Source organism: Haliotis cracherodii, unplaced genomic scaffold (assembly GCF_022045235.1).
Source record: "Haliotis cracherodii isolate W230 unplaced genomic scaffold, xgHalCrac1.p SCAF_1, whole genome shotgun sequence".
NCBI lineage: Eukaryota > Metazoa > Mollusca > Gastropoda > Lepetellida > Haliotidae > Haliotis > Haliotis cracherodii.
The window spans coordinates 37,382,003-37,402,737 of NW_027266264.1; the positions used below are offsets into that span (position 1 = coordinate 37,382,003).

Consider the following 20,735-nt stretch of genomic DNA (forward strand, 5'->3'; position numbering starts at 1 on the left):
TGACATGCCACAATGTAACTGGAATACTGTTAAAAGCGGTGTTAAACCCAACTAACTCACTTACTGGTATGGGAAAATCAATTTCCATCAGTGTTTTTTGTGAAAATAACAATGACAAGTAAGTCTTTAGTCAAAAAGCCCAGACATGTTTGATTGAAGATACGTTTACCTGTACATGTATAAATATGCATGTTTCTGTTTGATTTTGTATTAACATTTCTCAAAGAGGATTAATTTTACATTTGTTGAATCTTGCTGATGTGCATATTGGTAATCTGACAATTATGTTTCATCCTTTTGATCATGTGCTGTGGCATATTGATTTTACATATTATTGTAACCAGTATTCTTCCTCTTCAGATTCCTACGACCGACTGTGCCGAAAAGGTCTACCAATCACTGACCAATTCTGTGCCAAGTTCACCATGCTGTGTAATAATGGCCGCTGTGTGGATACCCCAAGTTCCTTCCGCTGTGAATGCAACCCGGGATACAGGGAGTCCAATGATAACTGCCTTGGTAGGTTCAGGGGGGCCTGTTTACAGGAAAGCCTAGCAAACTTGATTCAAGTCGTTCTTACACACCTGGTGTCATCACTGATTTTCATTAGTCCATTCAAATAACTTTCATAGCTATTTTGCCCTTTAAGCAGATTGAATCTGTTTGGTGTTATTCTCTTGCATGGACAATTAGTATTTACTTGAACTGGAAGGAATGTTTCTGCTGGTGTACTGACACGCCCCAAGTTTCATCATAAACTCAGAGGCACTTATCTATGCTGAGTCAACTACAAAAGAAATGTTGGGGCCGATGTTTCTGCGGGTGGACTGAAGTCCCCGAGTTTCATCATAAGCTCAGTAGCATGTCTCAATTATGCTGAGTCAACTACAAAAGATATGTTTCAGCCGAGACATTAAAACTGCCCCCTACTGTGATGCAAAACAAACGTCGTAATTTCTTTAATATTTTTCTTTACTTTTAAGCAGCAGAATCTCCACATGTGCATGAAGCAGACATAAGTCAAAATTAACTGTTGTGTCACTGGATTTTCTGGTTCATCGATCACTTGATTATCTGTTTTGTTTTCAGGCTGCCGTTTCATGGCAGATAATCAAGACTGGTTATTCTCATGCATTGACAATTTATATATACCACATTCTTTGTCTGCTAACCCAATTTTATTACGTATGTCAGTCAAGCAGTTTATCCATAAATTAATTATGCAGAGGTTCATGTCTATATTTCACACATGGCGCTAGTTACAAAATCTAGACCTGTACAGGAAAAGGGATCCAGATGTTTATGATTAGTCTAACACAGTCCCCTTTGAGCACAATTACTATCCCATCAATACCTTTTTTTATATCTTAATTATTTTTTGTCTCAGCTACAACAATGATGTCTGACAGCTATATATAGTGAGGGCTAACGGAAAAACTGTCCTCTGTGAGCTGATGATGTAGTAGGCCTAACATTAGTAGGGTTTCAAGTAATAAAAGATTCTTTTTTATTATCCTCAAAATGTAACAAATTTGATGATCTGTTATTGCCTCTCGTGAAACGTGAAAGCAGTAAGATGGGCGGATAGGAAATTACACGCATCAGAAAACTTCACCTCTCTGGCGAGATTGTTTGAATATTCTTTCTGTAAAATTTATTTTGTTGTTTATTTTATCCTATGTTAATCCAAATATACTTTCATTGCCAAACTGCTCCACCCAGTTGAATAGGTTCTCCTTAGAGGGAACATATAATGCTTAGTGTACTTCAAATGATGTGCATGTACTAAGTTTTCAAAAAGGAAACACTGTTTATAGCAAAGTTCAATTGTTGAGGATGTAAATTATTTACCTATTCAGAAACCATTTAAGCCAAAGGTTTCTGTATAAGGTTGTGTTTGTCTTCAAAATATGTCAAAGGTTTCATCCAGCCTGCACTGGAATGTCACCTTTTCGACATGTAGAATGTCACGTGCTCATTCATGTGAGAGAAAAGTCGGTCATTTTCATGCACAGAAATACAAGCTTGGAATTCTGTTCACCACACTACGGATTTTGGTCTGTTGCTGAGTCCATCAATCCTGTTGAATTGCTCACTCACTCACTCACTCACTCACTCACTCACTCACACACTCACTTTTAGGAGAATGCTTGTCTTTTGTATGCATCAATTTAAAATCATTGTTCAAATTATTTACGTTTCATATTTTCGGATACTCTGTGCATTCCATGCAAGTCATTATTCCAGTGCAATGAGAGACACCTTGTTGACAGGAACAGTTCTATTCATTAAATGGTAACCATATACACTGATACTTAGCAAAGGGCATGCTCCTGGTGGGAAGTAATCCTAGTCTCAGTGAGTAGGGGAAATCCAGTCTTCAAACAGCTTTTTAAAGTTTGCCATTTTTTTGTTGCTGCCATTGTGGAGGTTTTAATTATGGACTGAGCTTTCTGTAGAGAGACAGATCATCATTTATCAAGTGTGGCTGGCAGTCAGTGCTCCCATGTGCCTGTCCTTGCATAACACCTGTAATTCAGGGCCTGTCTAGACAGCACCATTGTGCAGTATACCACACAACCACCTGTTTCCCCAGAGCAGCTTTTGTTGCACATACTTGCTGTTTTACACGTAGAAACCGTCCCCACATAGCTGTGATGTGGCTCAATTTACTCTTTAGACAAGGACAAATTCTCTCTTGCTATTACATACACATTGGTATTCTTGACAGTGGTAATCTGGTTGTATTCTATACATTAGTATTCTGGTGGTATTCTATACAGTGGTATTCTGGTTGTATTCTATACAGTGGTAATCTGGTCTTATTCTATACATTAGTATTCTGGATGTATTCTATTCAGTGGTGATCATGTTGTATTCTATACAGTGGTATTCTGTGCAATATGGTATTCTGGATGCATTCTTTACAGTTGTATTCTAGCTGTATTCTATTCAGAAGTATTCTTGATGTATTCTATACAATTGTAATCTTGTGGTATTCCATTCAGTGGTTATCTGGTGGTATTTTATTCAGTGTTAATCTAGATGTATTCTATACAGTAGTATTCTTGGTGTATTCTGTACACTTGTAACCTAGTAGTATTCCATACAGTGGTAATCTGGTGGTATTCCATACAGTGGTATTCTGGATGTATTCTATACAGTGGTAATCTGGTAGTATTCCATACAGTGGTATTCTGGATGTATTCCATACAATGGTAATCTGGTGGTATTCCATACAGTGGTAATCTAGTGGTATTCTATACAGTTGTAATCTAGTGGTATTGAATACAGTGGTAATCTGGTGGTATTCTGTAGTGTGGTAATCTAGTGGTATTCTATACAGTTGTAATCTAGTGGTATTGAATACGGTGGTAATCTGGTGGTATTCTGTACAGTGGTAATCTAGTGGTATTCTGTATAGTTGTAATCTGGATGTGCTTTTTCCTGTGCAAAGCCAAGATTAAGGAATTCTGGATGCATGGTGATGTGACTACAAAAAGATGTTCCCATCACTAGTCTTCTGGAGGACGGGGTCTCCAGACTAACAAGCTTTCATTTAAGATCTGGCATTCAGTTTTCCAACTGTACCTAACCATTTCCTTCATCTCTGCATCTTATATTACCAAAACACTTATGTTTTAATCTTCAATGTGTTTAATGTACATAATTTATATATATGAGACATTTCATGTGCAATATCTTTGTGTTCTACAGTAAGTAGTGTGCATACATACACGTTTCATTAAGTATATGCATACTGTTTTTAAGGATGAATATTAATTGGTTCATCGCCATTGACCTCACTGCTGTAACACAGGAAACACATAGAAAATACACTTCCCACATGTTTCAGTTTATCCTAGTTTTTTGATAATTGTTGATAAGATGAAATAAGGAAGAAGTGTATATGTTCCATGTATGGGGGTACACACTTTGCAATGGACTCAAGTCTGCGGTGACACAACACACAGATATTATTTTTAGAGGAGTGTTGTAGTTTGTCCTCTGTATCAACATCAGTTTAACTGGGGAAAGTTTAGTTTCCACGCCAATTCCTAAGACAATTAAGTTTCTTTTTCAAAGTATATCTATAGCAATAGCTTTATGTCAAGATGACGATTACAAGAGAGGGATACATGTTATGGCTGACCTGTAACTGTCCTACACTTGTCTCAAATACCTTTCTTGTATAATTCTAGACATATCAGACTTCAGAAGTCAGAAGTAATCAAAATCTCAACAGGTCTCTTCATGTGACTTCTTAAATGTTTGTTTCCAAGTGTTGAACAAATATCTTATTGTCTGCAATTTTTCAAGCCTATTTATGGAGATTTGTATCATTTGAAATTCAAGAATTCTGGCAAAAACAAGATCATTTAAAGTTTATCAATGCTAAATGGATCAAAATTGTCTGATTCAATATTATTTAACATGAAGATAATCTTACATCCCAAGGAATCAGTATTTTTTTTTTTATGATTTGATGTCTGGGGGAGTCAGATGACTTATCTCCATTCAATACTTGTTATGGAATTAATGATACATTAGTATTATCTTTCTCCTCAATCAGTCTCCAAAACAAAACTAAAGATAATGACTTCTAAACATTTTAGGCTGCCAACGATAGTAATAAAAGTAATCATTCAACATCTGCGCTAAAATATCTTGGAGAGGCGAAGTTGAAGTTCCAAGTAGGGATAAGAAATGTAGATGAACAAACTTCTTAATTGCAATATAAGAGTGAGTGAGTATGGTTTCACGCCGCTTTTAGCAATATTCCAGCAATATCACGGCGGGGGACACCAGAAATGGGCTTCACACATTGTACCCATGTTGGGAATCGAACCCGGGTCTTCGGCGTGACAAGCGAACGCTTTAACCACTAGGCTACCTACAATATAAGAGCAATGTTTCAGTGTAGGTTCTTACGCGGTCATCAAGCAAGTGATTTACAGAATATGTTTGACAAGCATATACCGGGTATACTCAGATATGTAGTCAACGTATGCAGAAATGTCCACTGTCTCCCCCTATCTCTAAATACCATATTTGACGTAATAAGCGCCGAGGGTGCTTTCAAAATTAGAAATAGGGGGCTCTTGTTAGAATATTGTTTTGGTGAAAAAAAACAGAGTTGAATGATCGTAAATTTTGTGGTTTATGCTGACAGCCTGAAATGTTTATATATGACAGATATATTTTTTTCAGGATTTAATTCCTATATTTAAGGGTGCATATAACACACAAGTGCATATCATACACACATAAATAAGTCTTGTGTAAATTTCTACAGATATTGATGTATGTCTCTCCATTTCTACTGATATTGATGTATGTCTCCCCATTTCTACAGATATTGATGAATGTCTCTCCATTTCTACAGATATTGATGTATGTCTCCCCATTTCTACTGATATTGATGAATGTCTCCCCATTTCTACAGATATTGATGAATGTCTCCCCATTTCTACAGATATTGATGTATGTCTCTCCATTTCTACTGATATTGATGTATGTCTCTCCATTTCTACAGATATTGATGAATGTCTCTCCATTTCTACAGATATTGATGTATGTCTCTCCATTTCTACAGATATTGATTAATGTCTCCCCATTTCTACAGATATTGATGTAAGTCTTTCCATTTCTACAGATATTGATGTATGTCTCTCCATTTCTACAGATATTGATGAATGTCTCCCCATTTCTACAGATATTGATGTATGTCTCTCCATTTCTACTGATATTGATGTATGTCTCTCCATTTCTACAGATATTGATGAATGTCTCCCCATTTCTACAGATATTGATGTATGTCTCTCCATTTCTACAGATATTGATGTATGTCTCTCCATTTCTACAGATATTGATGAATGTCTCTCCATTTCTACAGATATTGATGAATGTCTCCCCTTTTCTACAGATATTGATTAATGACTCCCATATTCAACAGATATTGATGAATGTCTCCCCATTTCTACAGATATTGATGAATGTCTCTCCATTTCTACAGATATTGATGAATGTCTCCCCATTTCTACAGATATTGATGAATGTCTCTCCATTTCTACTGATATTGATTAATGTCTCCCATATTCTACAGATATTGATGAATGTCTCTCCATTTCTACAGATATTGATTAATGTCTCCCCATTTCTACTGATATTGATGAATGTCTCCCCATTTCTACAGATATTGATGAATGTCTCCCATATTCTACAGATATTGATGAATGTGAGCAGCAGGGAATCTGTCGCAATGGCCGCTGCGTCAACACACAGGGAAGCTACACCTGTGAATGTAGTCCAGGGTTTGTTCTCTCAAAGACAGGCACATACTGCACAGGTAAGCAAATTATGCACGCATTCTACTCTAAAGCTCTATTACACCCCATGCAGATTCATGGAGAGCACAAACCCACTACCCTGTGATAGTCATAGGAGTACCAGACAGCAGAAAAGATTTTAAAAGATGGCACTTAATGTTACCCTGCCTGGCGCTTGGCATCAAGGGTGTAAAACAAGGACTGGTCAACATGGAATACTGTGTCTGAGTAGGCTATCCAGGATAAACTGCTGCATGGTGTTTCAGTGGGCTAGCAGTACAAAACCAGTCTGGTATAATACAAGCAGGCACATAAACACATGTGCATGATCACTGTATAAGTGTGGTATTCTAGAACATGACGTTAAACCCCATTTCACGTCACCTGACATAAGAGCAGATTGTCAATGATGATTGGATGTTCAGAAGGTGTGACTTGGTTGCTTGTGTGACATTGTAACCCAGATGGGTCCTTGTTCAGGCTTTAATATTGCTGACTGTGTTAAGAAACAGAATGGACTTGCTCACCCCATTATACAGCTGACAAAATACCAAGGGGTAACAAGTCCCTTTCCACTTGTATCCAGCACTGGTGATCAGAAGGACTGACATGCCTCCAATGATAGTGTGAAATTTTGGGGTTTATATTCATTTTTCATTCCCAGAATGACATTTTCTGGAATCTAGAGCTTTGGCTTTTTACGCTTGTAGAATTCAAACTCATTGATCATGTTAAGGTAAAGGCAGTGGTACCGTCAGGGCCCTTGTAAGAAATGAGCACAACTAAAACAATTACCAGATGTGTTCAAATGAATGAGAAATACCTGGTAGTTTTTCGCATTTCAATACTTGGGTGTTTGAAACTTACAACAACATAAGATGCATGTGTAAGGTTAATAGGCTGATCAGAGAGTTTGTCGGGAAGCTTTTTGCAAAACTTGAACATGAGCAAGTACTTGACCCAAGCTAATTTATTTTGGAGATGTACTCACAATGGTAATAATATCAGCTTGGGCCACAGACTTTCTCATAGTTAGATTTTCAAGCTGGAATAACTGGCATTTTTGGCTCATTTTAGCCCTTCATATGTACTTGATCATGCCAAAGTCCCAAACTGGCAAGTGTAAGAAAGAAAACAGATAGTTGTCTGCCATTTGAACTTATTTGATAATGTTCATACCAACACATAAGTTTAAGTTATGAAATTATCCTTTACGAAAAGGGGTATTCATCCTTCCTATTCTGTTAACTTATATATTTGATAAACAGAGTTTATTATGTTTTTGTATCATAATTATCATACCTTTGGCATAATACATTCTTGGTATTCTGATTACACCAAAACCTTGCCAAACACGCTTTGGTCAGTAAACATTTATATCCTTCTGTGTTTCAGACATGAATGAATGTGCTGAGGAAGGCATGTGCCCCAATGGGGTGTGCTTCAACATGGATGGGTCGTACAAGTGTCGATGTAATGCAGGATTTAAACAGTCACCAAACCAACAAGTCTGCTATGGTACATGTCTTTAGCACATGAACTTTAAGAGGTTTTTTTAACAAAGTTAAAGCATCATTATTACTGTTATTTATGCAATAATAGGCCTAGTCATATGCTGAGATCATAGCTCTGTTCCACAAAGCGATCACAGTGCAACAACAGTGAAGTCTGGGAGTTGCCCAACTGGGATGTGCACTAGGATACCGTATAGGTTTGGTGGTATGCTGACATTGTACTACTACACTTCACAGAAATATATATCTACACCAGTTGAGAATTAAACTTAATATCTTAAAATAGAATCTTAAGTAGAAAAAAGTTGTCGTTTGTCAAATTTGTCAAATTATTTATAATCAGGGTAGAAGGATAAGAGTATTGATTTTCCTCTAATTTTTAAGACTCTGCAACTGTTAACTGTTTTTGAAGAAAATTCTTTGTTTTACAGACATTAACGAATGTACAGAGAATGGTCGACTATGCAAGAATGGTCGCTGTATGAATACCGATGGAAGCTATCGTTGTGAATGTACCCCTGGGTATCAATTGTCACCAGATGGTGCTTTCTGTCTAGGTAAGTTTAGAGGGTCAGAGGTATCAATTTTGCTGACATCTGAGTTGAATATGAAGACCATTTGAGTTCACGATAAATATGTTATGACATGGCTGGAAATAGCTAAAGTATATCTTTACTCACTCACTTCAGTAGATTCGAAAGGATCTCATATTAGTTTGACCAATTTATTCAATTTAATCAATAATTCTCCATGTACATCATCGCTCTTCTCCTCATTCTGAAAGACACTTCAGAGCCAGTCAGGATCGTGTTTCATCCATGTTTACACATGAGGATATGCACACAGACCTGCTTGAGAACTTGTCCATGTATGTACTTTCTATGATTAGGCTTAGGGAATTCATAACTTGTGTCATCCCTTTCATTGTGTTCTTTTCTTTGCAGATTATGATGAATGTAAGACAACAGGAATGTGCACCAATGGCAACTGTATAAACATGGATGGCAGTTTCAAGTGTGTCTGCAACACAGGCTATATCTTAGGTCCCAGTAGGGAGGTCTGTATAGGTGAGTGTGCACAACCCAGGCTATATCTTAGATCCCAGTAGGGAGGTCTGTATAGGTGAGTGTGCACAACCCAGGCTATATCTTAGATCCCAGTAGGGAGTTCTGTATAGGTGAGTGTGCACAACCCAAGCTATATCTTAGGTCCCAGTAGGGAGGTCTGTATAGGTGAGTGTGCACAACCCAGGCTATATCTTAGATCCCAGTAGGGAGGTCTGTATAGGTGAGTGTGCACAACCCAGGCTATATCTTAGATCCCATCAGCGAGGTCTGTATAGTTGAGTGTGCGCTACCCAGGCTATATCTTAGATCCCATCAGGGAGGTCTGTATAGGTGAGTGTGCACTACCCAGGCTATATCTTAGATCCCAGTAGGATGTCTGTATAGGTGAGTGTGTACTACCCAGGCTATATCTTAGGTCCCAGTAGGGAGGTCTGTATCAGTGAATGTGCACTACCCAGGCTATATCTTAGATCCCAGTAGGGAGGTCTGTATAGGTGAGTGTGTACTACCCAGGCTATATCTTAGGTCCCAGTAGGATGTCTGTATAGGTGAGTGTGTACTACCCAGGCTATATCTTAGGTCCCAGTAGGGAGGTCTGTATCAGTGAATGTGCACTACCCAGGCTATATCTTAGATCCCAGTAGGGAGGTCTGTATAGGTGAGTGTGTACAACCCAGGCTATATCTTAGATCCCAGTAGGGAGGTCTGTATAGGTGAATGTGCACTACCCAGGCTATATCTTAGGTCCCAGCAGGGAGGTCTGTATAGGTGAGTGTGCACTACCCAGGCTATATCTTAGATCCCAGTAGGGAGGTCTGTATAGGTGAGTGTGCACTACCCAGGCTATATCTTAGGTCCCAGCAGGGAGGTCTGTATAGGTGAGTGTGCGCTACCACGGCTATATCTTAGATCCCAGCAGGGAGGTCTGTATAGGTGTGTATTGGTAAGTGTGTCTAATGCAGGCTACATCCTTGACCCAAGTGTGTAACAGGCCAGGGATGGCTTAGTCTCTTAAGACCCCAGAGCATGCATCTAACAAAACATTCCCCCCAGTGCCACTCTCATCAAGTCTTAGAGGCTTGAGGTTCCTTTATAGAATTTGTTTCATTTAACCTCATACATAGCTATATTTCTGGGACTATAGGTTACACTAGGGAAGTGCTGTATAAGTAAATATGGGATATATGGAGATGTACCAGTATTTGTTTCCTACATTTCAAAAGTAGAAAAAATTGCCACCTCCAGTATAATGCTTTGACCTGTGTATTTTACTTGGTCCCCAGATGTGAACGAGTGCTCACTTGGTCCAGACCAGTGTGTGAATGGTCAGTGTGTCAACAACCAGGGCAGCTTCCGCTGCGAGTGCCCCCAGGGATTCACCCTGGGCGAGGACAGGAGGACATGCCGAGGTATCTATATCTACTTCTATTGCTTTCTCCACACCCCAGGTTTTGTATGCCAGTGTTCCAAGTTGAAGTGATAAGCTGCTCTATCTCGACTGACCAAATCACATGTGGTCTGACAACTACTCAGCAACTTTTGCAAACGTTAAAAACTTTAATTGATGTGTTTGACTGAAATGTTAATCAAGTTTATTATAATCTTTTCAAAAAGGTCTTGTTTTACTTTTTCAGTAAAGAAATATGGTGAAGTGAGGAGACATTGGGTTTCATGTCAGATTCAAGATTATCTGATATTAATTTGCTTCCTTTATACTTGTAGTAGTCCACACTTATGCTGATTCTACAGTGGTGACACTCAAATACCATGCTGCAGTTTCACATGGATAGCCCACTTAGACACATTATACTGACTCCGATCCAACCCGTCCCTGTTTTAACCCCTTCTTCTTAGGTCTTTCCGTATGACGTGGTAGGGTCCTGAACAACTGACCTACCGAATAAATAAATAAAATTGTAAAGTTTGCCAGTAACAATGGGTTATGACCATATGATTTGTCACTATAGCTATAGCTCTATAGAATAACTCAAGACAATTAAAGCTTTTGTAAGTTTCATTTCCACCACTTACCCTTCTTTGAAGAAAATAATCCGTAAGCCAAGTAAACATAAGAAGAGGTCTATTCCATATAAAGAATATTGGTATTGCTCTAAAGACAGAAGTTTAGTATTTAATTTTAATAGGCACCACAAAACCCTTGAGACATTGTCTAACCAACTCGTGTACATAGCTACATATGTGACCCGCCAGGAGATAAGGGACATTGTGGGTGTTAGGATACAGTTGTGCTGTGACATCATAAAGACAGATGTAAAACTAACTATGTATAAGAACTTACAAAAATGTCTTATTTTTCTCTTGTTGGCTCGCAAAGTAAAAAATACATTATTTCTAAACATTTTAGCATAGATATTCACTTTTAAATTAATCAGTCAGTATGTCTGAATTATTATTACAACAACAGTTATTTCAAGACTGAAAATGGGATTTTGCAGAAAATTAGTCCAAATGTTTTTGATGCCATGTTTCTCTGCAGTACCAAAGATTGTTGCTTGTGAAATGTATTTGCTAACTTACTGTAGTTTTGAACTAAAATGAAAAGTCAAAATGTGAATTTTGCTGCATAAGGTCCCTTATTTCATGTGGGTGATATATTGATTGTGTGACTTGTGTAAGTGGTATTTGTTCAGACACAAGAAGGAACATGTGTTACCCCGAGGTGCGGAATGGCCGCTGCCTGAACCCCTACTCTGTGCTGGTCACCAAGTCCATGTGTTGCTGTGGCCTTGCCGGCTCCCTGGCCTGGGGACAAAACTGTGAGAGATGTCCAACAATGATGGACCCTGGTTTCATCAAACTGTGTACACATGGGAAGGGCAGAGATCACGATGGGAAGAGTGAGTCACAGAACAATGACACAAAATGGTTCGGTGGTCGTTGTGAATGTTTGTATATTCTTGCATAAATATCAACTAAGTCTCTTCTGCTGCACCTATACATCTATTGCAGTAGAGAAGGTTAAGGTTATCTACTGTATTTTGTTCCTATTTTTCTGAAATTTTAAAATGTCATGACTTGTACACCAGAATCTTTTACTGATGAATTAGAAAATGATGACATCCATAGTCTGTTGTTATGTGGAATATGCTGAACCATCTGTTGTAGTATACATTATAGCTTTACGTTCTTGGTTGCCAGACATCAACGAGTGTAAGTTACGCCCTGACATGTGCCAGAACGGGGCATGCGAGGACCTGGATGGGGGCTACAGGTGCATCTGTAATGATGGTTACAGACCTGATTCCTCGGGCAGGGAATGTTCAGGTAGGTCAAGCTGGGAGGTTGAATCATTTCGTCCAAAGTATCACACCAACCAGTGTAATTGTGAGTTCATTTTCAATGTGGAGATTTTAAAATGGTACACTGTGTATTGACACAACATGTGCCTGTAGAATGATAGTCCCCTCAACTGCCCAACCTTGTGGGACCTTTATGGGAGCTGTATGCACACCTAAGGAGTTTCTGTAGAGAAATTCCTGTTTGATGACAGAAAGTTCATGCGTCATTACTGCTATAATTTTGTAATAAAAGTTCCAACAATTTGAAAGTATGTCTTTGGAATGATTGTTACTGAAATACCTCAGCGTACTATCACAGAAAGTCAAAGATGGTAAATCAATGGCATGCACCAAACTGCCATGTTATATATTATTATACTGGAATCAGTCAACTCATTAGAAAATACACATTGACTGGACACATGAGGGACTTGGCGAGATCAGGACGTCCATGGAAGACCAATGCCAGAGAGGACAGGGTCCTTGTATGCCAAGCCATATGGCTGCCATAACTTGCACTGTTCTTCATCATCACTGGCGTACCCACAACAGAGTGTACCTTAGCACAGTCAGGCTTGGAGTGAATGAAGCAGGATTAGTGGCCATAAGATGTCCACTCCTCTCCCCCCAACACATTATCGGGCTTGAGCACACTGGAACTTCAGGTCATGGAGGAGGATTAATTGATCCTACAAGAGTCAGTTTATATTGTACGACACTGATCTAGACTTGTGTCTGGAGACAAAGAGAAACATCTTTTCATCAGCGCAACATCCAGGAAACAGTGGCAGGTGTTGGCGGCTCATTGATGGTCTGGGTCGTTGCTCCTATGAATGTAAACTTGATTTTGTCCCAGTTCAGGGGACATTAAATGGATAAAGGTACCAAGATACCATATTGGAAGGTTTTGTTGTGCGTCATTTTGATAACCATGCACTTGACACACGTCCTGTATTCATGGACAACAATGCTGGACCCCCATCTAGTATGAGCTGTGACTGATCACCTCCAGAACAACACTAATGATACTCTGCCAAGGCCTTCTTGAGTCCCAGACCTGAATCCAGTCCATCTTCGTTGTGAGCAGTTGGTATGTAGGGTCAGAGCCAAGGACCCTCAAGTACAGAATCTCAAAGAATTGACCTAGGCATTGCATCAGCAATGGCAACTCATTTCTCAGTTGAGACGTCTTGTGGGTATGATCTGTGTACAGGGTGGCTACACCAGATATTGACTTACTCTGTTGATCATTTAACTGTGACATGGGTACAAGGTCACACAGACATGTGCGTGTTGATCTGTCCATCTCATTCCTGACATTCATAATGCCTCTATTTATCCCCAGTTACAGTCCTTGTAGTCACTGGCGAATAAAGTTTTTTCTTTTCAAATGTTCATTTTTCCTATAATTCATAAAATTAACATCTCATTTGTCATTAAGTAAGACATTTGATTGCTTTTGTTTCACTTTCTAGAGTCTCCTTACCCATCTGTTTTCTGATTATCAAAACATCTTGGTGGTGATACTTTTGACGAGGTGTCTATGTCATGTAAGGTTGAATCATGTAAATATTTCTGTATTGGTGAAGCTGTAGAATGTTTTCTGTTACATTGAATCATGTAAATATTTCTGTATAGGTGAAGCTGTAGAATGTTTTCTGTTACATTGAATCATGTAAATATTTCTGTATTGCTGAAGCTGTTGAATGTATTTGTTACATTGAATCATCGTAAATATTTCTGTATTGTTGAAGCTGTAGAATGTATTCTGTTACATTGAATCATCGTAAATATTTCTGTATTGGTGAAGCTGTGGAATGTATTCTGTTATATTGAATCATTGTAAATAATTTTGTAAAGGTCAAGCTGTGGAATATATTCGTCAAGTTTGAATCTTTGTAAATATTTATGTATTGCCAAAGCTGTTGAAATTATCCTATCAAGCTTAATCATTGAAAATATTTCTGTATTGGTCAAGCTGTTGAAAACATCTCACTGGAATCAGTCCCTTCAAATCTTATTAATAGGCCAAGTTGTTTCATGCAGGTTGAATCAGTGAAAATCTCAATGTTGTAGACCTGTAGGTGAAGGTGTTGCAGGCTGTCAACTGTGTGTTGTTTGTGTTGTAGACATTAATGAGTGTGACATCAACTTGATGCTGTGTGATGGGGGGCAGTGTAGAAATGTGCCAGGAAGCTACAGGTGCATCTGTCCCGAGGGACTTCGCTTCAACCATGCCACAAGAATGTGTGAAGGTCAGTCAGGAAGCATTTCATTGTTTAATGAGCATTGTCAGACACTGTTTCTTTGATGTTTAACATTATTATAAGTTTTCACATGTTTAAATGAGAATTGTTAGAATTTGTTTTATACTTAATAGCCTACCTTGATCAAACTAGACAAAATATAACGACATTTCTTTGAACCACAGAAATTTTGTTTGATGTTTAAAGCAGTTTTATGAAGACTAAATAAGTGAAAACAAATATTGTTTTGTGTGAAATAATTGCAGGTTTTTAGAGGAAAATAGCAGCTTTTAAATTCCTACAGAATGATTGAATTTTAGCACACAATCTTACTAGGGAATTGCAGACACAGATTGAATTAGCAGATAAATTACTGGTACTGATAAGTACACAGGTATCTATAGGCTGGTTAGATTATAGTGGAATCAATGTTTTATTGAGCCTGATATTGTTAGTGGTTATTTAAAAATAGAACCTTAAAACAATTTGTGCATTTACTGACGTGTCTTGAAAAAAGAAATCAAATGAATTTTTTTCATATCTGTGTATGTAGGTGTTCCCTGTTGACTCCTCCAAAGATATCTAGATGCTACTGTATAAAACTCTTTATTGTTTAATGTTGCTTTCACTGCTTGATGTTGCAGATATGAATGAGTGTGAAACCTCACCCTGTGTTGGAGGTGATTGTATCAACACAGCGGGGAGCTTCAGATGTGAATGCACAAGGCCAGGGACTATGCTGGACTCCACCAAGAGAATCTGTATTGGTGAGTCAAGCTGTACAAGATAGATATAGGTATCGATTTGTATTGTGCAAAGAAGAACAGGATCAGATTCAAAGATACAGTGTCCCTTTGAAACACATGAGATAGATTGATGGCTTTTATGTCAATTGTAACATGGTGTCATGTATCAAATCAAATCAAATCTCCAGTTGTTTCTGGACATCCAAGAATCATTTTAAATAAAATCAATAATAAATGCGTTGGCTCAGTTTAATATTGCTAAAAACTCCAAACTGCCAACTGCAATGGAGTGTTAATTTATATGTCTATGCAATCTATTGGAAATGAAAACTTGATGCAGATATTTGTTAAAACGTTTGATGAAAAAGTCTGACAGATCTATAGTTGTGTATTGTTACCTACCTGGTATTTAAGATGTAGTTTGTAGACTGTGCTTCAAGCTGAATGTTATCGTTGCAATCAACTGTAGATAGAGCAGTGTATAACTACTGTGTGTTAATGTGGATTCATTTTTGAACCTGTGTATAAGGCAGCTCTGCACCTGGCTGTCCTGTGTCACTCCTTACATGTTGCTGATGTTTGTTCCCTGTGTCACTCCTTACTTGCTGTTGATGTTTGTTCCATGTGTCACTCCTTACTTGCTGTTGATGTTTGCTCCATGTGTCACTCCTTACTTGCTGTTGATGTTTGTTCCCTGTGTCGTTCCTTACTTGCTGTTGATGTTTGTTCCCTGTGTCGTTCCTTACTTGCTGTTGATGTTTGTTCCCTGTGTCACTCCTTACTTGCTGTTGATGTTTGTTCCCTGTGTCACTCCTTACTTGCTGTTGATGTTTGTTCCCTGTGTCACTCCTTACTTGCTGTTGATGTTTGTTCCCTGTGTCACTCCTTACTTGCTGTTGATGTTTGTTCCCTGTGTCACTCCTTACATGTTGCTGATGTTTGTTCCCTGTGTCGTTCCTTACTTGCTGTTGATGTTTGTTCCCTGTGTCACTCCTTACTTGCTGCTGATGTTTGTTCCCTGTGTCACTCCTTACATGTTGCTGATGTTTGTTCCCTGTGTCGTTCCTTACTTGCTGTTGATGTTTGTTCCCTGTGTCACTCCTTACTTGTTGCTGATGTTTGTTCCCTGTGTCACTCCTTACATGTTGTTGATGTTTGTTCCCTGTGTCGTTCCTTACTTGCTGTTGATGTTTGTTCCCTGTGTCACTCCTTACATGTTGCTGATGTTTGTTCCCTGTGTCACTCCTTACTTGCTGCTGATGTTTGTTCCCTGTGTCACTCCTTACATGTTGTTGATGTTTGTTCCCTGTGTCACTCCTTACTTGCTGTTGATGTTTGTTCCCTGTGTCACTCCTTACTTGCTGTTGATGTTTATTCCCTGTGTCGTTCCTTACTTGCTGCTGATGTTTGTTCCCTGTGTCACTCCTTACTTGCTGTTGATGTTTGTTCCCTGTGTCACTCCTTACTTGCTGTTGATGTTTGTTCCCTGTGTCACTCCTTACTTGCTGTTGATGTTTGTTCCCTGTGTCGTTCTTTACTTGCTGTTGATGTTTGTTCCCTTTGTCACTCCTTACTTGTTGTTGATGTTTGTTCCCTGTGTCGTTCCTTACTTGCTGTTGATGTTTGTTCCCTTTGTCACTCCTTACATGTTGTTGATGTTTGTTCCCTGTGTCGTTCCTTACTTGCTGTTGATGTTTGTTCCCCTGTGCCGTTCCTTACTTGCTGTTGATGTTTGTTCCCTTTGTCGTTCCTTACTTGCTGTTGATGTTTGTTCCCTGTGTCACTCCTTACTTGCTGTTGATGTTTGTTCCCTGTGTCGTTCCTTACTTGCTGTTGATGTTTGTTCCCTGTGTCACTCCTTACTTGCTGTTGATGTTTGTTCCCTGTGTCACTCCTTACTTGCTGTTGATGTTTGTTCCCTGTGTCACTCCTTACATGTTGCTGATGTTTGTTCCCTGTGTCGTTCCTTACTTGCTGTTGATGTTTGTTCCCTGTGTCACTCCTTACTTGCTGTTGATGTTTGTTCCCTGTGTCACTCCTTACTTGCTGCTGATGTTTGTTCCCTGTGTCGTTCCTTACTTGCTGTTGATGTTTGTTCCCTGTGTCGTTCCTTACTTGCTGTTGATGTTTGTTCCCTGTGTCACTCCTTACATGTTGCTGATGTTTGTTCCCTGTGTCGTTCCTTACTTGCTGTTGATGTTTGTTCCCCTGTGCCGTTCCTTACTTGCTGTTGATGTTTGTTCCCTGTGTCACTCCTTACTTGCTGTTGATGTTTGTTCCCTGTGTCACTCCTTACTTGCTGTTGATGTTTGTTCCCTGTGTCACTCCTTACTTGCTGTTGATGTTTGTTCCCTGTGTCGTTCTTTACTTGCTGTTGATGTTTGTTCCCTTTGTCACTCCTTACTTGTTGTTGATGTTTGTTCCCTGTGTCGTTCCTTACTTGCTGTTGATGTTTGTTCCCTTTGTCACTCCTTACATGTTGTTGATGTTTGTTCCCTGTGTCGTTCCTTACTTGCTGTTGATGTTTGTTCCCTGTGCCGTTCCTTACTTGCTGTTGATGTTTGTTCCCTGTGTCACTCCTTACTTGCTGTTGATGTTTGTTCCCTTTGTCGTTCCTTACTTGCTGTTGATGTTCGTTCCCTGTGTACAGACAACCGACGTGGAGCGTGTTGGCTGAAGTACAGGAATGGGGTGTGTGAGAGGAACATCAATACCATGATGCTGAAGTCTGAATGCTGTGGTACCATTGGGAAGGCCTGGGGAAGTCCCTGCGAGCAGTGCCCACCTGACAGTAAGATTTACATTACAAAATATAATGGATGTCATCATCATGGACATTTTTGTGATATTGGAACATTTCCTTTCTGTTTATAAGGCAAAAGGGTGCATGTGAGGCCCAGTCATCTAAGGCGCTGTGTTCGCTGTGCAGAGTTGCGTCCCTTGGGCATGCCGGAAACCTATGAACCTAGGTTTGTCAGCACCATACCCGTGCTCGTGGGTTTCACCGAATTGGTAAACATCTGAGACCTGCATCACTTTGGGCTTTTCTCCCACATTAAACTGACACGCTGCGATATGACTGGAATACTGTTAAAAGAGGCGTTAAACCAAACTCACTCACTCACTCACTCACTCACTCACTCACTCACTGTATAAAGTATAGACAGAAGCTGACCTAGATGATTGTGCAGTATGAATTTCACCTGCAGATGGTTTCCAGGTACAAGGCATCTCCAGCAAACCCTGTTTGTCCTTAATGATGACTTACCTGAGAATCTGGTTGTAAAATTATGTATTATAGAACTGACATGAAAGGCAATCTTTTAAGAAACAGTCAACCAAAAACCAGAAGATATAAATATATTCCATTTACTATTTCATCCCTCCAGGGGCTATATGTATGAGATAACTGGGTAAAGTTCTCTGTGTCTTCATCTTTTATTGTAATCAATATGACATCAACATTGCCGTCAGTATATATACGCTGACAATGTATCTTGCAAGGCTGCCCTCATTCACATATTGCACCCTACCCAGAAGACATTGTGTCCACCAGATCCCCATTAATGTTGAAGGGGTCGTTGTCAGCACGGCTACTACAGATATGTACCCCAGGAAGGTTTCAGCATACAGAAAAGTATCCTAGGAAAAATCAGCATACAGAATAGTACCAGGAACAACAAATGGTGGACAAGTCCATATTCTTCAACCCCAAACCCTAACCCGGTTCAGGTTGTAGTTTCGGGTCCCCTGATCATAGGTGCAGGCTGCATAAGATGTGCATCACAGGCTAGAAAAGTACTGCACATATATCACTGTGTATGCTCATTTTTTATGTAGCATGCCGGAATGCATCTCATACAACAGTATGACCATTCCAATCCAGAAACTGAAGAAAATCTTTCATGTTCAGAGTCAAGGAACCAGTTAAGCACACTGCCAAATGTGGAATGAAGTCATTCTAGGGAAGTGTTATGAATTCTTATACAGAAACATACCTGGGGTACATGTCTGTAGTACCTGTGCCCACAAAGACCCCTTCAGCCCCATTCACACTATCACTTATGACAAGCATGGAGAAATGGTGGTTAGGAATCACACCCAACCTAGTACATGTAACGCCATCACGTATGACCTGTATCATGCAACTTTGTGATTTCCAGGTGGACTGCGATGTCCAAAGGGGTACGCTTTTACAAATGGATTAAACTGTGGTGGTGAGTAAACATCATATGCACACACTCACCTCACCTGAAACTGATGTATCACTGACAGTGTGAAAATGCATGTGAAGATCTGTGTTACACAATTGATTTAAGTATATGGAGAGAAATAAACAGTAAAAATCTCCATGTCAATGTGATTGTGATTATATCAAAGTTTGGACAGGAAATTAAAAAAGGCAAATTAACTCAACAATATGATGTTTTGAGGATCAAGAGTAGTGTTTGAAATGATTTCAAACCAGGCAGGAGGGCGGGCAGATGGGCGGGGAGGCAGGCGGGCAGGCAGGAGGGCGGGCGGGCAGATGGGCGGGGAGGCAGGCGGGCAGGCAGGAGGGAGGGCGGGCAGATGGGCGGGGAGGCAGGCGGGCAGGCAGGAGGGCGGGCGGGCAGATGGGCGGGGAGGCAGGTGGGCGGGCAGGAGGGTGGGCGGGCAGATGGGCGGGGAGGCAGGTGGGCAGGCAGGAGGGTGGGCGGGCAGATGGGCGGGGAGGCAGGTGGGCGGGCAGGCAGGAGGGTGGGCGGGCAGATGGGCGGGGAGGTGGGCGGGCAGGCAGGAGGGTGGGCGGGCAGATGGGCGGGGAGGTAGGCGGGCAGGCAGGAGGGCGGGCGGACAGATGGGCGGGGAGGCGGGCGGGCAGGCAGATGGGCGGGGAGGCGGGCGGGCATGCAGGAGGGTGTGCGGGCAGATGGGCGGGGAGGCAGGCGGGTGGGCGGGTAGGAGGGTGGGCGGGCAGATTGGCGGGGAGGCAGGTGGGCGGGCAGGCAGGAGGGTGGGCGGGCAGATGGGCGGGGAGGCAGGCGGGCAGGCAGGAGGGTGTGCGGGCAGATGGGCGGGGAGGCAGGTGGGCGGGCAGGCAGGAGGGTGGGCGGACAGATGGGCGGGGAGGCGGGCGAGCAGGCAGGAGGGCGGGCGGGCAGATTGGCTGGGAGGCGGGCGGGCAGGCAGGAGGGCGGGCGCTCAGATGGGTGGGGAGGCGGGCGGGCAGGCAGGAGGGCGGGCGGGCAGATGGGTGGGGAGGCGGGCGGGCAGGCAGGAGGGCGGGCGGGCAGATGGGTGGGGAGGCGGGCGGGCAGGCAGGAGGGCGGGTGGGCAGATGGGCGGGGAGGCAGGCAGGGAGGCATGCATGTGGGCAGATGGGTGGGGATGTACTGTGTGTTTTGGTGCTGGGAACCAGCGAAACATACAGTAAATTATGTTTATAACAAACATGCTTATGACGAACTGACCGATATAATGAACTGATTTTTTAGTCCCGAGCATTTTTTGTATATATGCTGTATATATGCTTATAATGAACTACAGTTATC

The 20,735-nt window shown here is 40.9% G+C and overlaps 1 protein-coding gene across 1 annotated transcript in view; it reads left to right on the plus strand.

The window, feature by feature from the left end:
- The window catches only part of LOC139477313 (fibrillin-2-like), a 98,695-nt gene that overhangs the window by 36,956 nt on the left and 41,004 nt on the right, over positions 1-20,735 (plus strand). Inside the window, exons 9-20 of the mRNA XM_071259869.1 lie at positions 361-519; positions 6,227-6,349; positions 7,725-7,847; positions 8,275-8,400; positions 8,788-8,910; positions 10,194-10,319; positions 11,562-11,768; positions 12,070-12,195; positions 14,339-14,464; positions 15,100-15,222; positions 17,852-17,992; positions 19,365-19,418. Coding sequence (XP_071115970.1) covers positions 361-519; positions 6,227-6,349; positions 7,725-7,847; positions 8,275-8,400; positions 8,788-8,910; positions 10,194-10,319; positions 11,562-11,768; positions 12,070-12,195; positions 14,339-14,464; positions 15,100-15,222; positions 17,852-17,992; positions 19,365-19,418 — 1,557 coding nt within the window. The remainder of the gene's footprint in view (positions 1-360; positions 520-6,226; positions 6,350-7,724; positions 7,848-8,274; positions 8,401-8,787; positions 8,911-10,193; positions 10,320-11,561; positions 11,769-12,069; positions 12,196-14,338; positions 14,465-15,099; positions 15,223-17,851; positions 17,993-19,364; positions 19,419-20,735) is intronic.